At 38.7% G+C, this 26,789-nt stretch overlaps 1 protein-coding gene across 1 annotated transcript in view; it reads right to left on the bottom strand.

The window, feature by feature from the left end:
- gfra4a (GDNF family receptor alpha 4a) overlaps positions 1-26,789 on the bottom strand; it is a 308,855-nt gene that overhangs the window by 66,248 nt on the left and 215,818 nt on the right. Inside the window, exons 2-3 of the mRNA XM_037977862.1 lie at positions 11,609-11,890; positions 5,270-5,350 (exon numbers count right to left, since the gene is read on the bottom strand). Coding sequence (XP_037833790.1) covers positions 5,270-5,350; positions 11,609-11,890 — 363 coding nt within the window. The remainder of the gene's footprint in view (positions 1-5,269; positions 5,351-11,608; positions 11,891-26,789) is intronic.

Here is a 26,789-nt window from a genome sequence, read left to right as displayed (position 1 = left end):
GAGGGCAGGTGGAGCATCACTGACCCCCACTGAGGCCCAAGCAACTAGGTAGCAAGAGACCCCTGAAGACTTTAGCACAGGGCCCCCATGAGACCTTCAGGAGTGAGGTCTTAGAGAGGCTGAGACTGGCCCCGGAGAAGCTGAGACCAGCCCTGGAGATGATGAAGAGGCCTTTGAGCCCAGCTTGAGATTCCCTGGAGGGAACTCAGGAAGAGTAGTCTGTGACTACTGTAGCCCCTAGAGACTGTGGGAGGGCCAATGGGGACTTTGAGAATACTGCAGATACTGGAGACTGTCTGCACGGCGAGAGCAGGAAACATTGACCCTCGTCGCCCTCGGGGTGCCCATTTCAGAAATGGCGACTGTAAATAAAAAGCGTAAAGTTGACAGCGAGGGCCGCCGCTTTCAGGAGAAGTGGAAATTGGAGTATTTTTTCACCGAAATATGTAACAACTGTCTGCCTAATTTGCCAAGAAACTGTGGCTGTTTTCAAGGAGTTCAATATCAAGAGGCACCACCAGACGAAACATCCTAACTATGACAATCTAACTGGAAACGAACGTAGCGAAAAATTGAAGCTACTGGAAGCTGTTTTAACATCACAGCAGCGCTTTTTTACAAGAGTCCGCGAATCAAACGAAAATGCTACAAAGGCAAGCTACGAGGTGGCAACTCTGATCGCCAAGCACTGCAAACCTTTTACTGAGGGTGAATTTATTAAAGACTGCGTGATGAAAATGGTGGAGAAAATCTGTCCTGAGAAGAAGCAGGAGTTTGCTAATGTTTGCCTAGCTCGTAATACTGAGGTAAGAAGACTTGAAGACGTTTCAGCTGATATTAAGAGACAATTAAAGGCAAAAGGAATGGAGTTTGACTTTTTTTCGTTAGCCTGCGACGAAAGCACAGATGCGTCTGACACCGCTCAGTTGCTGATTTTTTTCAAAGGAGTGGACGATGAAATGAACGTGAGTGAAGAGGTACTTGACCTTCAGAGCCTTAAGGATCAAACAAGAGGAACAGATTTATTTGCTTCTGTTTGTTCCGTCGTTGATGACATGAAACTCCTGTGGAATAAAGTCACTGGGATTACAATGGATGGTGCACCTGCCATGGCTGGTAACCAAAGTGGATTATCAACGCTAATCTGTAACAAAGTTAGCGAAGAAGGAGGCAAAGCCATAAAACTTCACTGTATTATTTACCAGCAAGTTCTTTGTGCCAGACATCTAAAATATGATCATGTGATGAAACCGTGATAAAGACTATGAATTATATTCGCTCCAAAGCCCTGTGCCACCGCCAGTTTCAACAGTTTTTGCTCAACATCCAGGCTGAATATGGAATGTTGTGTATCACAATGACATAAGGTGGCTCAGTCGGGGGTCTGCACTGCAGCGCTTCTACTCTCTTAGGAAGGAAATAGGACAATTTTTGGCGAAAAAGGGATGATGCCAGAACTTTCCGATCCTGTTTGGCTGTCTGATTTCGGATTTTTAGTTGACATAACCCGACATCTGAACGCGCTGAACACAAACATTCAGGGGCAAAATGCTGTGGTAAGTCAACTGTTTTCACACATCAGAGCGTTTCGGGCCAAGCTGCTACTTTTCCAAAGTCACCTGTCTCAAACGGAGCCCAATACCACACACTTCTCATCGCTGCAGGAAATAATGACCAGTTTTCCACAGAACAACATCAGTGCGCAAATAGTGAGGTATGCAGCAGACATCTCATCTCTGGCTGAGAAGTTTCAGCAGCGCTTTTGGGATTTCGCAGCTATTGAAAAGGAGATCACACTTATTTTCATTCTATTCTCCTTGGACCTCGATGACGCTCCAGACCACCTGCAGCTAGAACTCATTGAGCTGCAGTGTAACGCCGCGTGTCGTAGCTGACACTAACACCTCCCTCTTACCAACTTTTACCGCCAGCTAGACAAAGGCAGGTTCCGAGAGATCCAAACATTTGCTAAGAAAATGCTGAGCTTGTTTGGCTCCACATACTTGTGCGAGAAGACATTTTCGGTCATGAACATTAACAAGATCTCTCACCTACGTGACATCTTGCACATAAAAAACACAGCTTTTGAGCCAGGTCTGGTTCATATACTGCAGTCGAGATCTCAGTATCACCCTTCACATTAGAGCAGACAAGGTATTTGTTTTGTGGTGATCAAAACCAGTTTTGAAATATGCACTGATTCATTTCAATCTGTGTATAATTTGTTCTTTGGATTTTCAGTTCACTTTATTAATTAACAACATCATAGTAATTTCCAGTCAATAGAGTTCTTTGTTTAAATAGTTACACTTTTACTACTTGAACTACTGAAACATAATACTACAGGTCCAATAAATCCAGATAGTTACTGTTGAAAGTGCATTTTCTTATTTTTTCTGTATCAAACTTTGAAGAACACCTTGAAATAATCAACGTGAATTAGCTTTCTCATATAAACAGCATTTTCAGATGTGTTTCATTCATATAAACAGCCTATCAGCTAAGTTCCTTTGTTAGTTTACTATTGGGCATTTGCAAAGTTGTTCCTACAAAGTCTGCAAATGAGGAATGAAATGCCATATATGCTTCTTATGTTTATTGTGTTGCTGAAAAACAAAATAGAATATTAATAAAATATGAACCCAGATATGTTAAATATTTCTGGAGTTTTTTTTTTTCCACACAGAATTTTTATTTTATTTTATGTGGTCTTCAAATATGAAAGACATAGTGATTTTGGTAAAAACTTTAGATTTGTGATCTGTGTGAAGACATGAAAGGCATGCCATTTGCTATAAACATAAAATAGTTAGCTGCTGGGGACTGTGAGAACGTTGCATCTGATGGAGACTGTTAGAGTGCTGCAGCCACTGGGGACTGTGAAAGCATTGGTCTCTGGGGATTGTTAGAGCGCTACAGATAATGGAGGCTGTCAGCACTGCAGCCGCTAGGGACTTTGAGAGTGCTGGCCACTGCGGACTGTGACAGTGCTGTGGCCGCTAGAGACTGTGAGAGCGCTGCAGCCGCTGGGGACTATGAAAGCACTGGCCGCCAGGGATTGTGAGAATGCTGGCCTCTGGGGACTGTGAAAGCACTGGCTGCTAGGGACTGTGAGAGCGCTGGCTGCTGGGGACTGGGACAGCGCTGCAGCCGCTGGAGACTGTTAGAGCACTGCAGCCGCTGGGGACTGTATGTAGGAGAAAGGGTATATTTTATTATGAGATGGAGACGTTTGAATTGTTAATAATTCATAAATTATAATAGCTCGAGGTACCACCCTCCATAGAGAGAAAAATATTACTTAAATATAGAATTTTGGTTGTTAGTCTCAAAACTTAACTACCCTAAATCACGAGTTCACTTCAGATTAAAATCATAATCATATCAAAACACACACACAACTGAATTACGTTTTGCACTGTTTATGTGACATTTATTGAACAAACAAATATAACAATTTCTGGCAGGTTAAGGAAATATTGAAGGTTTGAATTTGGTACTAAATTATTGACTGAGGGGTTGAATCAGCATAAAAGTGAGACAGAAGAGTCTAATTAACGTAAAGAACTTAAAATATTGAAGAAAAGGAGGTTTGAAAAATTAACTTTACGTGATGAAAATGACGATTATTACTATGGATTTGACCACCTAAGTGATATATTCATGACTCAAAGACCGAAATTTGTAGCTCTACCCAAAAGTCAACCAGCAAAAGGTTCAGAGATTTTTCCTACCAAGAAGTGGCTTGCTTAGCTGCTACTTTTCTGTACCAGATAGTTCAGCAGATGAAAAGACCCATGAGACGTCATCTCTAGGACACTTTTCAGTCAGCGGGAGCTGAGCAGAACCTTCGGACTGGTTCCAGACTGGTCCTGCACAGTCAACTGCTCGGTCCTCGATAGGCAGGTGAACGACCTCTCTGATGGATGTTCGAAGCTGGTTCGATGGTGAGGCTGGGGTGAAGGAGTTTGAATTCCATGAAGCTGACACAGTGGAGTTAAATCAAAGCTCTGACTGTTTACTTATTTCACTAACTTCTCTAAATTAACAACAATGTTTACCACCGAAAGAAACTGGAGAAAAACTTTTTAACAACGAAAATTTTGCTCAAAAGGGAAAATGTGATGAAGTCAGCAACTCAAAAAACCAAAAACAAAATAAACGAGAGGAAACAGGAGAGCCAAAACAAGAAAAAACGAGAGGGAAGAAGAGCCGCAATAAACTTTTTAAACAAAGCTGGGGGTTGTGCTTTGTATGCTGATAGTCCAATCAGAGCCACGGTTCTTAAAAGAAGGCGGGTGAAAGTCTGTGATGATTTGGCGAATGATTTGTCCAGACTTTTAGTCAGAGTGGATTAACAGGACACAGTGTGGTGAGTGTCTCCAGTTTGTTTATTCTGATTTTTTTTATTGCTGAATGGACCTGCTGTGTTCACTGGAAGCTATAATGTGTTGTGTCAGTCATAAAACAGTCTGAGCACCGTGTTTATAATGTCAAAATAATTAGTCTAGATGTCTGAATGTAATGTAACTTTTATAGAAACAACAGCAGACCTGTCTATGTTCTGTTTGTTGCTGGTCTGGCAGCTGTTTGTGACATGGTTATATATTTATGCATACAGTGCCAGTAACTAAAATCAGATACCAAAACATTTTGGGGTACATATTTAAATGGCCAGTTGTAAACACTATCAGTTACAACTCACCATTTTCAATTAGATCACCCAAAATGGATATGAAATGCAAGGTGTGAACATGACCAAAATCTTATAAAAAGAAAAAAAAAAACTTGTTTTTACCAAACAAACCAGCTGCCTCTTCTCCTCACAATCTCTGTTTATGCCTTTTTCTAACGTCATACCACAACTTCTTTTTTTATCCGTTTTTTAAAGCTCTTCAGTGTCTTTCTTTTCTTTATTTTCCTAAGTTGCTCTGCCTCTTGCTGCATTAAAACAAATAGGTAATTAATATGTGCCTCAGGGGCAAACAGCTGCATACCACCCCCAAGGCTAGCCCACAGGTTCAGAGGCAAGACAAAAGCAAAGTGAAGGCTGTAACTCAAACATTTCACAAACCCAAGAGCAGAACTACCTCATTCTCTGACAATATGATGGAGCCCTAAACTAAATTTACTTTGACAGGTTGCTTAGTTGGGACCTTTTTAGTGTGTTGTGTGGAGCAGGTGATTTCCACAGTCACATTTACTTTTCCTTGTGATGTAAAGGGTGCTAACATAAGGCTGTAAGGTAAAACCTTGCTTGCTTACTCACTTGCAGCGATGGAGGCCAGACGGACATAATCAAAGCCCCTTTCTTCTGGTTTGTAGGGGTAGCTTTCAACCAAGCTGAGTCCTGCCAACACAGAAGAAAAAAACATACTTCATAAATATCACACACAAACTTGCAGAAACAAAACAAGAAAAAATATATTTTTCTCCAAATATTGCTGAGTGCTGAATAACTTTGCTAAAATTTGTTAAAGCTGAAACTGAATTCTCAAAGTTAAAACAAGCAAACAGAAACTTAAATTATGAAAATAGTAGCTAAAAGCTCAAACTAGTAAAACTGTAGCAAAATTAACAAAACCATAGCTAAAAGTTAAAGCTAGCAAAACAACAGCTAATAGTTAAAATAAGCAAAATAGTAGCTAAAATGTAATATATTAGCACAATAGTAGCTAAAAGCTCGAATTAGTACAACAGTGGCTAAAAGAGTTTCAAAACAGTAGCTAAAAACTAAAATTAACATATTTATAGCTAAAAGAAAAATTAAAACTGGTTAGATGACAAAAACTTATGTAAGAAGCTATAAACAGAAAATCAGTAGTGTTAACACTAAATCAAAATTCACACAACAAAGCTAAAAGCACTTCATATGTAGCCTGATTTAACTTGCAAAATCAGATGTTTCCCCATCATACCCCAAATACATATTTCAAGCTTACAAACAGATTACACAAAATTTCATTTCAGTGCATAATGTTATTTTCAAGGTTTGACCAAAAATGCCATAACTCCATAATTTCTCAACAAAAGACAATCTTAGGTCAAAGCTTTGGCATTAAAGCTGATACACTCTTTCAAATAATATTAGGCCGTTCATTCATAATTGAATGATGACATAGAAGATATGTAGAGGCCTAAATAATTGCAAACAAAACTGAAATGTTAATGGTTTAAATACTAATAATGTTATGATTGTGGTAATCCGCCACCTGGCCACCTGTCACTCACCTCATTAACCACTCACAGCTGTTGCAGTTTCTCATCACACTCACCTGGGTACTTAAGGCAGTCCTGTGGAGCAGCTCATCCAGTACACTCCTTACCACTCCTTTTTTTTTTTTTTTTTCTGCTCCTGGTGGAAGGCGGACGTGTTTCTTTTCTCTCTGTCTCCTCGTGCCCCCCCCCCTTTCCTTTTTCGAAGCCTTTTTTTACATATTTTCCCAAAATTTAAGGAATATGGATCTGATCAGCTGGTTTCTCAACGCAATTGATACAATTTCCTCAACTGGGTGAAGGAGAGTTCAGTCTCGGGATATGTCTCGCTGGGTATACAGTGGATTCCTGGCAGGAGTGGAAGACTGTGTACCTACCGACGTGGAGGTTCCTTTTATATTTGGGGTTTTGATAACAGGATTTCTGCTCTTTGGACCAGGCAGTTACCTGGATTATCGTCAAATTCGTGGATGGGTTCATGGATCGACCAGCACTCAGACTGTAAACAGGAGCGAAATTGCAAACTACTCCGAACTGGCTGATATTCCATCATCAAAGACAATGGCCTCTGGACTAAATGCAATTTCTGGACTCAGAATATGGAAAAGGTTAAAATCTTGGAGAAGCTGCTCGTTTCGTAACAACCAATTTGACCTGAAATTCAGCTTATTGGATTCGAGAATGTACCAGCAAAGACTTCAAGGCAGACTCAAAACAAAGTCAGCCTGTTCCAAAACAATTCTGTTATTATCTACATTTAGCTTCCCGATGTGGCCTTGAAGGCCAAAGTCTTATCAATTCTCCCTGGAATTTATGTCAACAGAAGCTCATTGCCCTCTTCCCTGTGAACATCTGTGAATGTGATTCATGGACTTTTCTGCACCAGAACAAAAACAAATGCGATCTCAGGGCCCAGTAGGAGATTGGTCCCACACCATGGGAAATATACTCAGTCCCACACCAACAGCTCCCCCTCCACTAACACAAGATGAAGTTGAAACCTACCCCATGATCCAAGTGGCCAATTCTTATGTGCAGGAGGCAGCCGACAGGCCATCTATCTTGGTCTACAGAACGTGGACGCTTACAGATGTGAAAAAGACCCTAGAAGGAATTCCTGGACCGAAGGAAGATCTGGAAGAATTCATCACAGGGATGAGAGGCCTGATATTGTCTTACCACCTGAATGGACTGGAAATTCAACAGGTTTTCATGCAAGCTTTGGGCACTTCATGGCACTTTGTGAAAGGAGATTGGAATCCCATGAACGCCCAAGCACAACCACAGGCCCATGACTCACATAGGAAGAAAAGATGATGTTTCAAAAGGAAATGCCCTTGTGGACAAAACCGCTAAACAAGCTGCAGAAGGAATACTTGTAATGACAACATCCACTGAAGAACTGAATGACCCAGTGGAACTAAACCACAACACATTAAAAGACATGCAACAGCGTCTATCCCCTGACTGGCCCGGAAAAGAAGAAGCCCCTCTTTTCCAAAGATGTAGCATTAGCCAACTTTACCTGCATTAACATGACAGGTACGGGGTCCCGGCTGGGAAGGCTAAACATGTCACTCTGTATAGATGTCATCACGGTACCGGGTAACTTCACTCCTGTCAGCAGGGCTGACGTTTGGTGGTGGTGTGGAACTGACCAGTTGTATGACCGGCTTCCACGAAACCATTCTGATATGTGTGCTTTGACCTCGCTGTTGTTACCCGTGAGTGTGGCCCCAATGTCAGCTGCAAACCTCCTACAAATCGTGGCTGACCTATTGCCCGGGCAATGGCGGCTCCAGAAACGAGCTGTACAGGGTTGGATGTCTGACACAAGATGTCTGGTAAACAAGAACGTAGACAGAATCAATTATATCCACTACAATGTGCAAAAATTAGGAAATTGGACCGCTACTGGTTTTGAGGCTGTTCATGGTCAGTTGGCTGCTACTACCCTTATGGCCTTCCAAAATAGAATGGCCCTAGACATGCTGTTAGCTGAAAAAGGAGGAGTGTGTGCAATGTTTGGTGAAATGTGTTGCACATTTATCCCTAACAACACAGCTTCCGATGGAAGTTTGACTCAAGCCTTAGAAGGCTTGAGAACATTAAATGGTAAAATGAAAGAGCATTCGGGTGTAGACACCTCCACGTGGGATGGGTGGATGGACATGTTTGGAAAATATCGCACCTTGGTTTCCTCCGCCCTAGTGTCTATAGCTGTTTTTGCAGCTATTCTAACTCTGTGCGGTTGTTGCTGTATCCCCTGTCTCCGAGCTCTTTTCAACAGGTTAATGACCACTGCATTAATTCCAGTGGCTCCAGAAATGTACCCACTGTTGGAAAATGACCCTGTGAATGAAGAAGATGATGATGACGAACCAGAACTGCGCGTGCTATTCGCAGATCCCGCTGAGAAAGGAAACAAACATGACCTCTGAGGTGTAAATGTATGATGGTAACAGAAAGATGACCTCAGGGCTGAAAATCTTTATGAAATAGCCTTACACACGTCCGAATAGAATTATCTACTATACGTTTATGATACTATTTTGATGTAAGAGCGACTGCAAAATATATTTACCATTATACATGATAAACAGGAGGTAAATGTTAGAATTATTGTTAGAATTATTGTATAAAGTTATCACATATAATGATGCCTAAATATAACTTCTTCTAAACGGCTTATTTCTGCTCATCCTTTTCAGATGTTTCCTGGTTACCAGAAGCATCTTGTACCTTGTGCATTTCACAATGATAACTATGTGCTTATGCAAGCAGGAAGTTCCAGTTTAACGTGCCGAAACAGGAGCAAGATAACAAGAGCAGAGACGCGCCCTGCAAACGGACGAAGAAGTTATTGTTTGAGGGTCCATATGATATTATCTAAAGCGTCCAGCTGTTTGTTTCCCCCTCCCCTTAGAACTGCACGCCCCATGTAATCTAGGGAACAGTCCTTAATAAAAAGAGAGGAAGCAGCAAGTCTAGTTTTAGAGTAAGTTGGAGGCTGTCATGGTTTTGGTGTTTTGTAAACTCTTGTTTTGTTTCTGGTTATCTGTTAGTTTCTGTGTTCATGCCCTGTCACTTTCCACCTCCCCAGTACTTTTCCTATTATATCTGCCACGCCCATCTCCACCTGTTTGTAATCATTCTCACTCACCTGTGTCCATTTTCCTCATTATCCTCTGTCTTTAAGAACCGGTCATTCTCCTTCACCTCTCACTGGATCATTCCGCTTTGCCTGCTCGTTCTTCCTAGTCATGCCTTCGCTTCTTGTTTTTGGATTTTGTTAGTGTTTGTTTTGCTGCTACGCCAGCCTTTTGTTTGCTATTTTTAAGTCAAATTAGTTTTCATTATTTTACGTCATGAGTCTGCGTTCTAGGTTCGCCGCCATCTCCACGCCTTCTGACAGGAGGCTGTAAGACTCTGCTGCTCTCCTTGCAAGTAAATCTGATTTATCAGTGTCTGTGTCTCTGTTCTCTTCATAGTGTGTCTTAATAATGTTTTGGGAATAACCCTGACAGTTGGTTTATGCTTCTTTGTACACATGTTCTTGACTCTTGTGAGTATTTGGGTTTTCAATCATTCCAATTTATTTATTTTCTTTTTAAATTTAAAGGTACTCATTGCAACGTTTTGAACACCAAAACGTTTGCACATTATTTTTTTTTCTTTCTCATATTGCTGTGTCCCTAAATCATAAATTTGTGAACTGCTGCCACCTACCACATGCATTTATTTACCTATGGAAACAGCTGAATTAACTAAAACAGGTTAACAATGGTGACATCTATGGATGAATCTCTCTTCTTGCTCTTTAGGGTTGAGAAGAGGGACACGTTTTATGTATTGGTATGTATGGTCAGATTTGTTGAGTAAAGTGTGCAGATAAAAGTGCTTTGTCCTGGCTACACCTGCCTTTCAGAATTGCATATCAATATACCTGGAAAATTATTTGGTGTAAACACTTTTAAACTGCACCATTTGATATAGATCAAAATAACATTTTTATGTTTAATATCATAGCGTGAAATGAGTACATTTTGTTTATTTTAATTTAGCCAAATTTTTTGCTGGGTGTATGTTTCTGACTGTTAGAATTTCTTCTTGTCACCTTACACCCACACTGTGAGTTAGACGCACAAGAGAAAAATTAAAAAGAAACTACTTGGACTAACCAGAGAGAAAAAATCCTAATGAAAGTGACTTTGACTAACTAATCTGATTTTTTTTTTCTGTAGGGATTTTAAATAAGCTGGAACATATTCTGTTCTGTTGTTGAAATGTTTGCATGATGCATATTTCATCTGATTCCACAACAAATGGTTTATTATAAAACTGGTTGCTTTGTGTGAGAAACTAAAAGAAATATATAAATTGCACATCACACCTTTTCCAAAAGAATCATGGATTTAAAGCTCAGGGAGTTGTTTTGATGATAATGATGGATACTTTATTGATCCTTTGCAGGAATTTACAAGGTCACTGCAGCAGCAGTTAGGTTGCAGACAGACAACAATAACAACAACAACCCAAAATGACATTAATACAAAAATATTGCATATTGCAGATAGGTGGTGTTGGTGGGACAATCAAATCTGTTAAAAACTGATTAAATTCAACAGCAAGGTCATAGTCTCCAACAATAAGGGATTTCTCTCAAAACCTGTGATATTTTTCATTCTGGACCAGACCTGCTTCACCCCATCCTGCTGCAGCTGCCGCTGCAGTTTGTTTCTCTAGCTCTGCTTCTCCTCTATAATGTTCACTCTCAGCTCTCTTAGTATTTCTTTTACATTAGCTTTGCCATCCTGAAAGCTTTTTTCTTCAAGTTTAGAAGTGCTTTCAGGCTGGTGGTAACCCAAGGTTTGTTGTTGGGATAACACTCAATCTCTCTGCATCAGATGACATCAATGCAAAAACTTGATGAAATCAGAAATACAGTCACTTCAATCAATGTCATCTGCAAATGATTCAGTTTTATCTGTGCATCTTCAGGTTGTGTCACATTTAAATCTGAATTTTAAGAAATACACTGCTGTCAGCCTCACTGTACTGTTGAACATATTTTCTCTCATGATGAAAGTAAAAGTGCTAGGTAAATTCCTACGTTTGAATACCAGTGGATGACAAATAATGGGGTTCAGTGACAATCTCAGAAAAAGGCATTGGAAAGAAGTACGAAACTGATCAAATATAATGTGTGTGGGTGGAATAGTTCATATCTAAGCTACAGTTTTACTTACGTTTCACAAAATAATCACCTTCTTCATTTCCTTTTGGAATCCACCGAGTGGATATTATTTCAACAATAACCCCAATATTATACTACTCATGCTTTTGCCCACCCCACAACCAACCATTTTTAGTATGCTAACATGATCCTCACCATGCAACACAGACTGATGAAGACTCCAGTAAATACTAAGGCAGTTCTTCTCCCTCTTCATTCCTCGTTTACACTGGCAGCCATGCAGTGGGGTGGACAAAAGCGCCGTCATAGCGTTCTCACACTGGTTCCGTGCCCCAGGCCCCAGCTTCATGCTGCCATCTCCTGCCACACACTGCCTGAGGGTGCGTAGTCGAGGGCTGCAGGTGTCATCGCTTGAGCAGGTGTCTCCAGCACGCAGACAGTCCCTCTCAGCTGCAGAGAGAACTAGGCATGGAACTCCTGTAAGACAAGACACAAAGGAATATTCCTTCTGAGATTGATCATCTTTGTTTAACATAGACAATAAAACCATGGGAAGAGAGTAAAATGTGGTTACTGGTTTGAATTTGGAGAACACAATTTTGACACAAAATATGAAAATAAATTAAAATAAAATAAAATACAACTTGTGACCATGTAAAAACATTAGTTTTATTTACATTATTTATTGTTTTATGATATTGTAAATAAGTTGTAAATAGGTTTTGCCACCAAAACGTAAAAGTGAATGATAATATTCACTTTCACCTTTTGTAGTAGTAGCTGACACAAAGCCCCAACACATATGCTTTGTTTAAATTTTGTATGTGTGTCTTTGTGTGTCTGTCTGTTACTAAAATATCTCACTGGAGGAATTTGAAGGAAAGTACTCACTGGATGGCCCTCCTTAACTGGTTGACTGTTAGGGTTTTTCAATATTACCAGCCTTTGTGTTTATGTGCAAAACATGCATACGTGTCACACCGGATGTCAGAGATATTAATTGAGTTCATTTGTATCATGTTTACATTTTAGCCTGCTTACAGGCGTCAGCAAATCATCTTAGTTGGCCAGCAAATCACCTAAGTAATGTCACTGTAGCTCTGATAATCTTTGTATCAGGATTGATAGACAGAATGTTTCACAACATGCTGTAAGTTCTATTTGTGTAATTAATCTGTGTGGCAGAACCGGTCCTGACCCAAAAGATTGTTGCTCGAGTGACTTCTCCTTTTGCAAAAGTATCCTAAAAACAATTTACTCTCTCTCTTTGTGGTTCTTTGTTTAGGTTGGGTAACTTAGAAAACCCCCAACATTTTGGTGCTGAAACCCAGGATCAACATACTCGTCTGCTGACGGCGGGGACAGACGCACCGAAGTCCGTGCGCTCGGCCAGTGTTCCTGGAAGTGAACCTGAGAGGAAAGCCCTGGGAGTCGTCGTTGCTCACCAGGCCAGTGATCGTAGGTCTGAACCCCACCTGCCAGCGGCGGATTGACGAGTTCCGGACAGAGTGAATTATCACCGGTGGGGTTGAGTAAAGACTTTTTCTTCTAGAAGTAAAAAGGGAACCCAGGTTGAAAAGCCCTTGAGGTCAGCAATCCTCATAAAATAAGGGGACTGTCCGGAAACAGAATTTAAATAGGTTGAAAAGCCTTTGAGGTCAGCAATCCTCATAAAATAAGGGGACTGCCCGGAAACAGAATTTAAATAGGTTGAAAAGCCATTGAGGTTAGCAATCCTCATAAAATAAGGGGACTGCCCAAAAACAGAGTATAAAGGTTGATAAGCCTCTGAGATTGGTAATTCTCAAGAAACATCCTGAACATTCATTGTATGACTGGCTGGGTTTGGCTGCGAGTGTGACTGTAACTTTGTATGACTGGCTGCGTTTGGCTGCGAGTGTGTGAGATGAATGACTATAACTTTGTATGACTGGCTACGCTTTGGCTGCTTTTGGCTGTGACTGTGAGTGATTGCAGCATTGTGCGTTGTGCTGTGAGAGTGTGCGTGCTTGTGGGATTTTATGAAATTCTAAAAACTCTTAAATCAGACCTTGAAGTTGCGTCACTGAGCTAAATAAATAAAACTAACCTTTTTATAAAAAAATTATCAGTGTATACACAGAAAAGTAGCAATAAAATTAGCTTAGACAAATAAATAATTAGGTCAACAAATTAGACTAAGGTTCCTTTTGTTTATCAGTCTGTGTTTTTCTTGGCTTTATTTAGTTAGAAAAAAGGGAAACAAGACCAGTAAAGTATTAAAAAGCGATCTTAAACTTTTGGAGAAAAAACATCCAACCCCAGCTGAAATCAAATGTGCAAATTGTGGTTGCAAAAAGCAAAAAAATGGACCCTCCCGAGGAGGATCCAGCTCATTCAGAACAAATAAACCTTTCAACAAAGATTTAACATGCTGGACCTGCGGTAAAACAGGCCACCGCTCCTCAAACTGTTTTAAAAACAAAACTCAGGGCCCTCCCCGAGGAGGCTCAACAACAGGGAGAGGGCGCGGAGGACTTTCAGCATGATGGTCTGCGCCCCGTGCTCAAACAAAACAAACTGAATGTGACTCACTTTCTGCTAATGTAAATGTGCTTGATGTTATGAAGCATGGGAATTGTTGAATGCATTAAAGGAAAAGCCCCATATTACTTTGCTGATAAACCTGACTGAAGTTAATATGACTGACATTGGAAAATAAATAAAAAAATAAATAAAAATAACATTCTTTTACAGCTGCAAAATAATAAATTGGCAGAACATCAACTAATTCATATGGTTGAGATTTGACTCCAAGTAACTCACGCCTACAGGAAACTGCAATATGTTTTGACGCCAATCTTTAAACTTTGAGGCTTTAAACCTAACCATTAGATCCAAAGCCAAAAGGAGTTAAATAGTTAAATTAAATGAATATTTTAAATTGAGACTATTCTATTCGACTCTGTTATTTAGTTTTTTTTACCTTTAGCAAATAATAATGCATCGTTGATTTAAGACAAATTCGACATCTTTTGCCACCAGGGTTTAAGCTGAAATACCGTGCACGGTGGAGTGAAAAGGACTCCTTTTTAAAGTCCCCAGGCTTGAATTGCTGAAAGATTTGGGGCCAGTTTCTGATGGTGGCGACAGGTGCCGAAATAAAGTAACAATAAAGTGAAAAGCTTATTTTTGATAAGGTCTTGACAGTAATTACTTATTGCATCGTAACCAGCAAAAATAGCCTTATTAACTCATTGATTTCCTCTGAATGTTTTGTGTAAACAAAAACAACAACGAAAAAAAACTAAAATAGAATGATGAGATCATATTTGTTTTTATGCAAATCAGCTGTACTGCAAAGTTTTTAGAACTGAGAAAATGGAAAGTGATGCATCTATTGCATCTATATGATATGTCACTCCCTTTGTGAAAACCATTTAAATACTAGTGATCCATGTGACAGTTCTTTCTTTGTGGCAGGTGATGACAAGTGCTAACAGATCACATGCTAACAGATCATGCAAAATATCGCAGGATGAAATAAGATTGTGCATAACTTTATTTTCAAGGTTAAACCAAAATGGCTATAACTCAACTAAAACTAAAGTCTAAAATGCTGGCAGAAAGGACAGCTAGTGGTATATATTCCTGGAAGGAATACTAGGTCCTTAATTTATTTTAATGTTTGTGCTAGTATGTAGAGATGCAGGTTGGAATGGAAATGTGAGTATTGCGGTGTGTTTATGTTCTGATAATGAAAGTGGAGCAGAAAGACACCTAAAAGCAGGATTTGTTGTACTCCTTTTCAAAGAAAACAACTGGCCCCTGTGAGCGATCATGGTTTAAATTGTATTAAATTGCAATATGCTGGTGTAGATTCTCAGTCATCCAGGCCATGGTAAAGTCAAAAAAGGTTAAAAACAAAAACAACTGGACTTCTATTCTGTAGATGAAGACGTTTCGCTTCTCATCTGAGGAGCTTTCTCAATTCGGAAATAGAGAGTGTAGAGTTGAGCTTTTAAAGCTGAGGTGTGATGTAAACTGGATTGCTTGCAAACTGTTCTCATTCTCCTAACAATAGAGGCTCGTTAGGGTCCTTGTTTGTCTGACTCACTGATGGACCACTCTTGTCACATGAGTGCAGGTGTTGATTAGAGTGAAACTGACTGGGTATCAGGCCTAAAGCTCCATTATATGTTTTTGAAAGCTGGAATCTGGGACCTCCTCTTCTGTTTAATGTTGGTTTCTCCCTTTTGACATAGATGGCTTCCTTTACCTCCCTCTCAAACCATCTGTCTTCTCTTCTTAGCTAAATGTCAGACTAAAGTGAAGACACTGTTTCGTCCGGACTCTGGAGTGAGTAACGCCCTCCATCCTCTGTCTCCTCAGTTGAAGTTTGAGAAAGGAGATGAAAGTCCGTTTCATCACTCACGGACATTATTAATCTAATTGTCAGGTTCCCGGAACTCCTATCCAGAGGGAAGCCGAGGAGGGAGACCATTTAACCTGATCATCTTTTTGTTACCTTTGGCTTCTCCCTGTTGAAGCCTGTAACACATTCTATCTTTTCCCATGACTGAGGAGGAATGAACAAAGAATTGTTGTACTAGCTCTCTCCTTTTCCCGACATTTTCACTCTGACCATAGCTTCAACAGTGGCTTTAGTGAGTTTGGCTCCTCTCTTTTTCTTTGTGCATCATGCACATTTTAGCTTGTTGCAGAACTACTTTTTTTTTTCTAACATTGTAGTACTGTCTATTGTCCTTAGGTACATGCAGGATTTCCAGTTTTGTGCTCCTTGGCTTTCCTCTGAGAAGCTGGAAAGGGGATTCCCCCATTGTGGCATGAGGTAAAGACTAGTAGCTGTGAAACATTTCAGTACCAACAGGCTTCTATGGTTGTTAGATGTGTTACCTAAATTATGTCTTTTAGAACTCTATTAAAATGTTCCACACATCCGTTTGCCTGAGAATAGTACACACTTGATCTGATGTGCTTAATTCCACAATCATTCATGAGCAGTGTAGGGTCCTACATCAGAGTTTGGATTATTTTTGCATTAACAACCTAATGCAAAAATGGACTGTTTCACCTAAACTAAACCACCAGTGTTTTGAAAAGAAACCCAGAGGCCTGCGTTTATCCTATCAGACCAAAAGGAGCGAAGATACTAGGAGGTTCCCCTTCCAATGACCCATACAATAGCCATAAACGAATCACTTTTGTTGACTCTAAACAAGAGTTACGCCCTCTTTTCAGAGTTCTTGGCCCCAAAGACGAAATCAGGGTGTCAATTATACTACTTTGGAAGAAATTTACACTCTGAGAAGAGAACAACCAAAGACCTGGGTAAACTCAAAAAAAAAAAAAAAAGATAACACCTTGGGTCTGCGGACATCAAAGGGATGATAACATTTCTTCAGACCTGGAAAGAAAGTACCACAGTGCCCTTTTTGAATTCTAGGTCCCTACTCATTATTGTCTAAACTGTATGATCAAATGTGCATTTCCTGATCTGTTCAAAATAAGTTTCTGGACTGCAATCTTCATGTTAAAGTGTGATAATGTTCTAACTTTTCTTTTTTCCAGTTACAAGAACAACCACAGATTCTTATTTTAAAATTAGAAGAGTCACACTTTCCATCTTTAATGTTCTTATTTGTCTATATATTTTCTGTTTGCTTTTATTCATTTGCATATCAGATGTCATGTGAGAACATTATTAACATTATTTTACTGTGATATGGTAAAATCCACTCAGTCTCTCCCATTAGGTTACAAAGTGTATCAACATATGTGTTTTTACAGTGCTAATAACCATGATTCATTGAGTTTTAAAGGATCAACGTTATGTGAGAAAACTTAAATTAATCAATGATCAAGCCTTCTTTCCCTTTTGCTAATTAAATTTAATTTTAAGGCAAAAAAGGAATGCAAAAATCTAATCACATTTAGTTTTCTCCTCTCTCTTTTGTGCATAAGTGTCAAAACTCCCCCTCCGAAGAGGGCTACTGCTCATTGGCTAAATGACCACCGAAACTCATGCCTTCTTTTGAGAATTGCAGCTATGATTATATTATTGGCGTGCAAAGCCCAACCCCCGGCTTTGTTTAAAAGTCTTGGCTCTCTCTCTTCTCTCTTCTTTACTTCTTTTTTTTTCCTTGCTGGTTGTTGTGTTTTGTATTTGTGTTTGTTTTATTTTTCCGCGTTGCTGACTTTATCATATTTTCCCTTTTGAGCAAAATTTTTGTGGTTAAGAAGTTTTCAGTTTATTTCGGCGGATTGACATTGACATTATTTAGGAAGTCAGTTAAATAAGTAACAGTCAGAGTTTTTATTAAATTACAGTGCGTCGTCTTTGTGAGATCGACTCTTCACCCCAGCCTAATCATCAAACCAGCTTCGAACGGCTTGTTCACCTGCCTGCCGACTGTTGGACCACCGAAACCAGCCAAAGGTTCGACTTAGTTCCTGCTAACACAAAGTACTCTGGAGACGACATCTTTCGGTCAATTTTCACCCCACCGTGGCCTAAAAGTTCCTGGCTGGTACCGAGAGACAGCGGCCAGACGGATCCTTCTCTTGGTAGGATAAAATCTCTGAACCATTTGCTGGTATGCTTCTGATGGTGCTACTAGCTGGTCCATAGAGTTAGTCTCACTCAGGTGGTCAAATCCATAATAATATTCATCATTTTCATTACTCAAAGTAATTTTTTTAAACCCCTTCTGCCTCAAAATTTTAATTTCTTTGATTTAATTAAACTTTCTGTTAAACCTTGATGCCATTTCAACCTCTCAGTCAGTATTTGATTACCATATTCAAACGTGCAATATTTTCATAACCTGACGGAAATTGTCTTATATTTGTATATTCAATAAAAGCCACATAAATAGTGTGAAACTTGCCTCAATTGTGCATGTGTTTTGATATGATTATGATTTTAATCTGAAGTGATTTAGGGTAGTTAAATTTTGAGACTGAAACCTAAAATTGATAGATTTATGTAATTTTTCCCTCTTTGAGAGGGTGGTGCCCCAAGGTATTATAATTTATGGATTATTAACGAATTAAAAGTCTGCATCTCAAAATAAAATGCACCCTTTCCCCTACAGCAGAAGACTATGAAGCAGAGGTTTCCTTAAAAACAGAAGTTAAGATGTCATGACAGTGTTTGTTGTAGCATTAGGAGTAAATGCTACTTAAGGTCATTTACTGAAATAATCAACATGCGTGATGGCAAACCTAGAGTCATAGGTTCCATGTTCAAATGGATTTACAATGTTGACAGCAATGTATTAAAATGGACCCTCTGGAAACTTGACAAATTGTAATAGTGCAAGTGAAACACTAGCTGTTTTGGGACATGTCTGATAGATTGTGTGTAACGACAGGACTGTGTAGACCAGGGGTGGGTAATCCTGGTCCTCAAGGGCCACTGTCCTGCCTGTTTTACTTGTTTTCCTGCTCCAACACACCTGATTCAGTGGTTAAATTACCTCTTCATTCTGCAGAAGCCTGCTAATTAGCCATTGATTCAAATCAGGTGTGTTGGAGCAGAGAAACAAGTTAAACCTGCAGGATAGTGGCCCTCCAGGACCAGGACTGCCCACCCCTGGTGCAGACCAAATTGCCCATATGTAGCCACCAGTAAAGTTGAGGCATTGTTTACTGAGAACCATGCCAGGTGCAAAACCTTTTCTTGCAGAGATTGGGAAACTACAAGATGATTTCCTCTGAATTTCAGCAGTGTCTCTGTAGTTAATGATGCCCAAGAAAGTAAGGGTTGATTTCTTTTGAAAGGGGTTCCTTCACTTTAGGCCATCCTGAGTGGATGATCTGTTCCTAGGGTTGATTGAGTCTGAAGAATGGATCGGAACCGAGACTAATGTTCCAATTCTACTGGACTCGTTCAAATTTTAAAATTTCGATTCTTTTTTCAATACCCAGCACAAGAAGCCGCAGAACAACAATGAAGAAGAATGTGCAGGAAGTTAATGTGCAACCTATAGTGTCCGTATATGACTCAGATAACCACACTGTGTCACCTTTGTTGAACAAAACTTTACTGCTCTGCTTCCCCCACCCTCCCATTAACGACTTCTGCCGTAAATTGTGGCTGCCACCCTTAAAGGCACACTAACTTGTCACTCACAGTGAATAACATAACAGTTATGTTGGGTTTTTCTAAAAAATCATTGTTATATTTGAAGCACATTGGAGTGAGAGGCAGCAGCGAAGATGGAGAGTCTCCGGGAAAAGACAAAACAAAACAAAAAAAGTGAGCATGGGAGTGAGTAAAGAGATTTGTGTTTTTTTAGTGTGGTTGGATCTTAGAGTTAAGGTGTAGTATAATGTGCTTAGTTTATTCAGTTTTAGTGTGTTTGAGTTAGAATTAGGTAAGTAAAACAATAAAAACATCAATAAGGTATACTCGACGTAAACTCAAATGCAAATAGGCAGCTAACGTTGACCCATGTATTTTGTTTCATAGACAAAACCCCCTGAAATTTCTAATGTTAGCCAGGCAGTTGACCAAACTCTGCAATGTGCGCCTCCATTAACCACAGAGTCAAAGGAAAAATGTTGGTGTAACAAACTGAAGAGTGCCACAGAAAGGTTATGGAATATATTGCCTCTTAAAATAACTGGAACTGAGAATCATTAAGAAATGGAATTGAAATGAGGAATTGGAATCAGAACCAGAATCGTTCAGATTCAAACGATGCCCAACCCTATGTGTTGCCCTTTTGTAATTTCAGAACAATCTTCACATTCAGCTTTAAAATCAGCAAGCAGGAGTGCTGTTGAGAGAGGAGAGATTTGTGCTATGCCTGAGATCAAGTCCTGTTCAAAATCTTCAGCTGGATTAGTCGTGCTCAGTTTTTGGCATACGGGTTGCACTGTGCTGTTTACTTGAAGCTTGTGGATGGAACCTTTAATACATAATAGGATGGAGCACACCGTGGCTCGACTTTTCAATCAGGCGAACTTTATGACAGAAGGCTGTGATATCAGTCCTAATGGTGGGAGTCCCACCCTCCCAAGGCAGGAGGGTGGTGATATGCAAATCAAGCTGCATTCAGCTCTAAGCACAGGAGAGGCTTGCCCCAGAACGGTCCTATCTCTTGTATTGAAGAGGAGCTACTGCACATGTACAAGTTTTCACAAGAGTATATGGGCAAAGGTTTTTGCATCCCAGGGCGGAAAAATCTTTAAATTAAATCTTATTTACATAAATTAGATAGACAGTAAAAATGTAATGTAAAGATAAATTTAGCAATTCAGCCGCTGACCAGATTTGACAGATCAACTAGTTTATAATAGATATAGCAAGATGAAAGCACATATCACAGACAGTTCACAGCTAAAAACTTCTGCTGGTTTTGCTGGAGGTTTCTTCCTGTTAAAAGGTAGTTTTTCCTTTCCACTGTTGCCAATGTGCTGCTCAGAATGGGATACTGTGACAAAGTGAAGATTCAACACAATGTGTAGGCTTTCTTAAATAGATAATTTTTACTGATCGGCTTTTATAATGTATGTGAATGTTTTTGTACAGTGCCCTGAAATGACTTTTTTTATGACTTAGCGCTATATAAAAAAATGAATTAAATTGAAATTGAAAATTTATGAAGGATAATTTAGCCCTCTGGTGGTCGCTAATGTGTACAATAATTTAAAAGTAATATTCTCATAAATGCAATAATGTAGTTTGTCACATGTGCAATAAACTAAATGTTTTCACAGATATGATTCTTTAGTCTCAGTAAAAAAGTAACTGCAACTAAGACAATGTCGGTATCAAAAGACAGTGACAGCAGTGTGTTTCTACTGGTTCATAAAAAAACACTTTCTCAACTAATGTAGACAAAATTTACATTAAATGAGAAAAAGATCAAATAAAAACCAGAAAGAAAAATGGAAACACAAAAAGACAACAAACATATCAAAATGAAACACTAACAAAGTACTGTCAAGATCAAGTCAAAAACAAGACGACTAAAAACACTAGTCAAACAAATGAGCATATTAAAAATCTCATTTTGCTTAGAGATATGTTGACAAAAAATAAATAAACCAAAACAATATTTGATCCACAGAAAATACTCTATTCTGTTCAAACAGTCCAAACAGTTCTGTAAAATTAAAAAATAAATAAATGTTGCAACATAATAGTTATAGGTTTTCTATGGTGTTTTTAACTTTTTTCCTGTTTTATCTTCCTCAGTGTATTGAACAATATTAAGAGTGTTATCTGTATTGCTATATCTTGCCACTTGTTCTATGCTATTGTTACTGGGTTTTATTTATTTATTTTTACAGTTGTCCACCATTGTTTCCGTCATTGATTCTTGGCTCCAGCTCATTGCTCACCTGTCCTTCAACTGTTATTCAGTTCAGCTGTAATGAATCCTGCCTGCATAAACAATTTTGTGTATATACACATATATTAGGAATGTCCTGATCCAATTGTAAGTATCAGATTAAAGTAGTGATCAAGCATTTTTTATTGATTAGTGCCCCACTCCACTCCCAATCTTTGCTGTCCATGGTTTTATGTCATCTGTGCTGCAGCATGACTGCCGTATGGCAGTCATAATTCAGCAGCCACTGTGGTATAACATGCCAACATGTCTGCAGTATGACAATAATTTAAAAGGCAAAAGGAAAGCCATTCTGTAACAGCAGACAACAACAGGCTGCTGGGCAGAAGCGGGCTGCTGGCTTCCAGACAGCAACAGACCTCCCGGATCTGCCCTGGTACATGTGAAAAGTATCCCGGAGGTGTGAGTTGAAGTTCTCACAGAAAGACCTTCCCAGATCATCCTCACTGCTTGTTTGGGTTTACCAGGTCTGTCCATCAGCCTCCCCTGCCACCAGATCCAAATCACCAGCAGGTGGTGATTAGTCAACAGCTCTGACTTTCTCTTTACCCAAGTGTACAAAACATTGGGCCACAGGTCATTGACCTTTGGTCTAAAGTGGCCTGGTATCACTTATGGAACACTCTATGCTTAAACATGGTGTTTGTTATGAACGACCCATGTTATTGGACTTCTAGCACAGAAGTCCAATAACAAAATATCACTCAGGTTTAAATCAGGGAGGCTGTTTCTCCCAATCACCCGCTACCAGATAACTATCATTGCCCAAATGGGCACTGAAGTCACCCAGGAGAACAACTGAATCCCTAGATGGCATTCCTTCCAGCACACCATCACAGAGACACATAAAGAAAAACAAGACAAACAACCATTCACACTTCCACTTCCACATAGGAACACCTTAAAGTTACCAATGAACCTAACATTCATGTACACACACACACACACACATTAAATTGCCAAAAGTATGCGCTCCCCTCCATTCACACGCATAGGATCTTGAGTGACATCCCATTCTTAATCCATAAGTAGTGCAGCTCATTTAAAGGTGCGTCTGGCTCGTCTTGAACTGGAAGCCAAGGAGAGAGAACGTAAAGACAAACTTGAGTTTAAGCTTAAATGCCGACAGATTGAAGCTGAAACTGCCGTTAGAATACGTCAGCTGGAGCTGCAGTCTCAAAAACAGACTACTGACTCACCCACTCCAACTTTTGCTGGAGATGGAGATAGTGTCAGTAATTTGGCAGTCACACCTTCTTCTCCTTCAACTTCCACATTTGACATAAGTAAAAATATTACTCTAGTTCCACCATTCAGAGAGACTGAAGTGGAGGCATATTTTAATGCTTTGAATGGATTACTGTTGCCTTGCACTGGCCTATGGAGGTTTGGTCTCTTCTGCTGCAATGTAAACTGGTTGGTAAAGCACAGGACGTGTGTGCAGAGCTTACAATTGAAGACAGTCTTGTGTATGACAAAGTTAAAGCCGCCATACTCAGGGCATGTGAGTTGGTGCCTGAGGCATACAGACAACGTTTTAGAGCTTTAAGGAAAGACACTGGACAAACATTTGTTGAATATGCAAGAGGAAAAGAAATTTTATTTAACAGATGGTGCCAAGCAACCAAAGCTACTGACTTCAATTCACTACGTGAATTGGTATTGTTGGAAGAGTTTAAAAATTGTCTTCCAGATTGTACAGTTGTGTACCTGAATGAGCAAACTGTTACTACTCTACAGGAAGCAGCCATTCTGGTAGAAGAGTTTGCCCTTACTCACAAAAATGTTTTTGTGAGCAAATCTGAACAATCTTCTCAGGATAAATCATGGAAATACGTTAAGCCACAACCTCAAATCAAAAGTACCCCAACTTCAACATCAGGGAGACAATGTTTTTAGTGAGTCACATAGTTTCTGACTGTTTGGCCCTGAAACAAACAGGCATCTCAACCACCAAAACCAGCTAAAGGAGTTGGTTTAGTCAAGACTCTGAGTTCCTCTTTACCTCTATCAAACATGAGGGAACCTGATTAATGTTTTAAGCCATTCATTTTTTATGGTTTTGTTTCCCTAACAGGACTTCCTGAGGATGAGAAACCAGTATGGATACTGAGGGACACAGGTGGTTCCCAATCATTCATCCTCTCTAACCTGCTGCCATTCAATGTGCATACATCCTGCAGTGCAAGTACGATAGTACAAGGAATTGAGAGGCCCTATGTACCTGCACCATTACATCATGTTCACATCAAGTCCAAGTTGGCCTCTGGGTTTTTCAAAGTTGCAGTGAGAAACTTCAAATTTAATTAAAATATGTTCATTAGTTTTTAGGTAATTCTGCTAACAGACAGACTGGATCATCACTACCAAAAACATAACATCCTTGGCAGAAGTAACAAACCACAAATAAGCTGGTCGAAATACTCTTAAATGACCTGCCCTGCTCTGGATTTTGATTACAGTTCATTCTTGTAGCTTGTAGCTCACACACTTAAGATGACATAAATATGACTTTTAAAATTATGGAAAGGAGTACTTTACTTTATTGAAGATAACAGCTTATCTGGCTCAATTGAGCTGAAAGCCTGAGTTTTCAGAGACGCAAAGGAAGATTTCTTTGAGTCTGATTAGATCACCATGGTAAAAGACACTTAACTCAGTTTTAGCTTCAACTATCAGTAAGAAGCTCCATCTGTTCACTGATTCTTTAATGACATCCCAGATAGAAATATTATACTGAAGCAACATTTATATTTCATCATAGTTATACCTGCTGCTGTAAGACTGTAAACAGGTTGCCAAATGAAACAAAAATAAAACTTAAAAACTAATGAACAGATTTTAATAAAAATTTCAGGAAATGTTGGGGTTGTCACAAAAAGCAAGTGATTCAATTTTGATGGTGATCGAGATCACAATCCAGATTGTATTATTTTTTAAGGTTACTTTGGCCTTGGCAGAGGTTTACACTCTCTGAGTGCTTCTAGTTTATTTATTTTATTTTTTTAATCTATGGATTCTAATTTCAGTTAAAATAATTTCATTTGATCATATCTAATTCTTTTAATGAACTTGTATTTTTCAGGATACTAAATATGGAAAAAAATCCTGGAAAACTTGAACACACTCACAGGCCTACATTTTCTACTTTATACTTTAAAAAGATGCAGTTAGGTTACAGTAAAAACAAAATGTGTGCATTTAAGAAGATATTACCATCAGAGCCATGAATTAAACTGGTCATACAGCCTATTCAGAACAGTTGGACCATCACTCTAACATTTATACAGCCACTTATTCAATGTACATGGTAATTTTACTGAGACATTGTTTCTCAATACAAAAACAAAAAAATGTTATATCCCTGCCATGAAGTGAATACTCTGCATATATGATGAGACTAGAATTACAGTTATCAAATAAAGAAATTACATATATTTTATTAATAATAATAATAATAGAAATAATAATAATAATAAGGTTGTATATTTTATTTAGAGCAGGTCCTCTCCATTTATTGATTCTCTGACATTTTCGGAAGTGAATTTGGGAGTTAATGATGCTTTGTTTATGATCATGTCAGATTACAGATTTAGCTTTATTAATAGCTAACCTACCAGATACTACAGAGTTAAATAACTTATTACTAATTTTCACAAAGCCTCTTAATAAACTATGAAAGCCTTGTTTTAGTTACACCAAATGAGAAATATACAGATCTTTTTTCTCCTCATGATTTTATGTCACGTTTATATTCACATTTTTTACTCAGTTAAATATGGGATTTCAAATTTAACTAAGTACAATACATGACATTAAACCTAGTTAATGATTTAATAACTGATTATTATATTGATTTATGTTGTCTAATAGAAACCTGACTAAAACAGGATGATTATGTTAGTATAAGTGAATCCACTCCTGCTACCTATCTAATTTTTCATGTTCCTAGAACAATAGGATGAGGTGGAAGAGTAGCTTCTATTTTCAGTAAAGATTATTGATTAATTCTAACCCAATTGTTACTTCCAATTCTTTTGAGTCTTTGACACTCAGTCTTTCTCATTCAAAATTAAAATCAGAAAAAAGACTTTCACTTGTTATATATCATCCACCAGGCCCTATTTTAGGTTTTTGTCTGATTTCTGAGGGATTTGACAGTGAGTCAATGGAGAGAAACTACAAATGGAGAAATATAATCTCTTTTCCTAACTCTCATCAGAACTATGGCAGCAGCATTTTGGAACAACTGAAGACTTTTTGAAGAGTTTTTTGGACACACAGATAATAAGAAATTATAATAGTCTGAATTGCATTTTTTCCATTGCCATTACTGTTTATATCCATATTTTATTACTTAAAATTGTAATAAATTGCACCCTTTTCTTTTACTGACATCAACTGCCTAAGGATTAGTTATTTGTTTTGTGTTACACCCAGTGCCATGACATAACTCTATCAACTAAGAGGGTTGTAACAGACAGTTTAAAAAATCAAAATCACTTATACTAGGTCTGTGGTCATGAATTAAGTGAAGTGAAGTGAAGTGAAGTGAAATTTATTTATATAACACTTTTCAGCAGCAAGGCAATCCAAAGTGCTTTACAATACAGAAACAACAACAGAATCAAATAAACAACAAACAGGTACATACATAATTAAATACAGAGGTACAGAATCAAATACAGCAAACATCATAGAAACATCATAATCAAACACAGATCAATCATGTATAATCTAAATGAAATATAGGATCATCTAAATTAAATTATGAAACTAAACATATCTAAAAATGAGCTAAAACAGTCAAAATAGTAGCTAAAATACTCTAAATAAAATCATGATAAAGTTAAAGCTGAACTAAAAAACAATTAGGCTAAGACAGTCAAAATATGAGCTAAAATAAACTAAACTAAACTAAATGTACAGGAACTAAACTAAATGTACAGGAAGGCTAAATAAGCTAAAACATGACGATACTAAACTAACGGTACAACCCCCCCCCCCCC

This window comes from Kryptolebias marmoratus, linkage group LG10 (assembly GCF_001649575.2).
Source record: "Kryptolebias marmoratus isolate JLee-2015 linkage group LG10, ASM164957v2, whole genome shotgun sequence".
Lineage (NCBI taxonomy): Eukaryota > Metazoa > Chordata > Actinopteri > Cyprinodontiformes > Rivulidae > Kryptolebias > Kryptolebias marmoratus.
The sequence above is the reverse complement of the archived record's forward strand: the minus strand, read 5'-3'. Positions and strand labels throughout refer to the sequence as shown.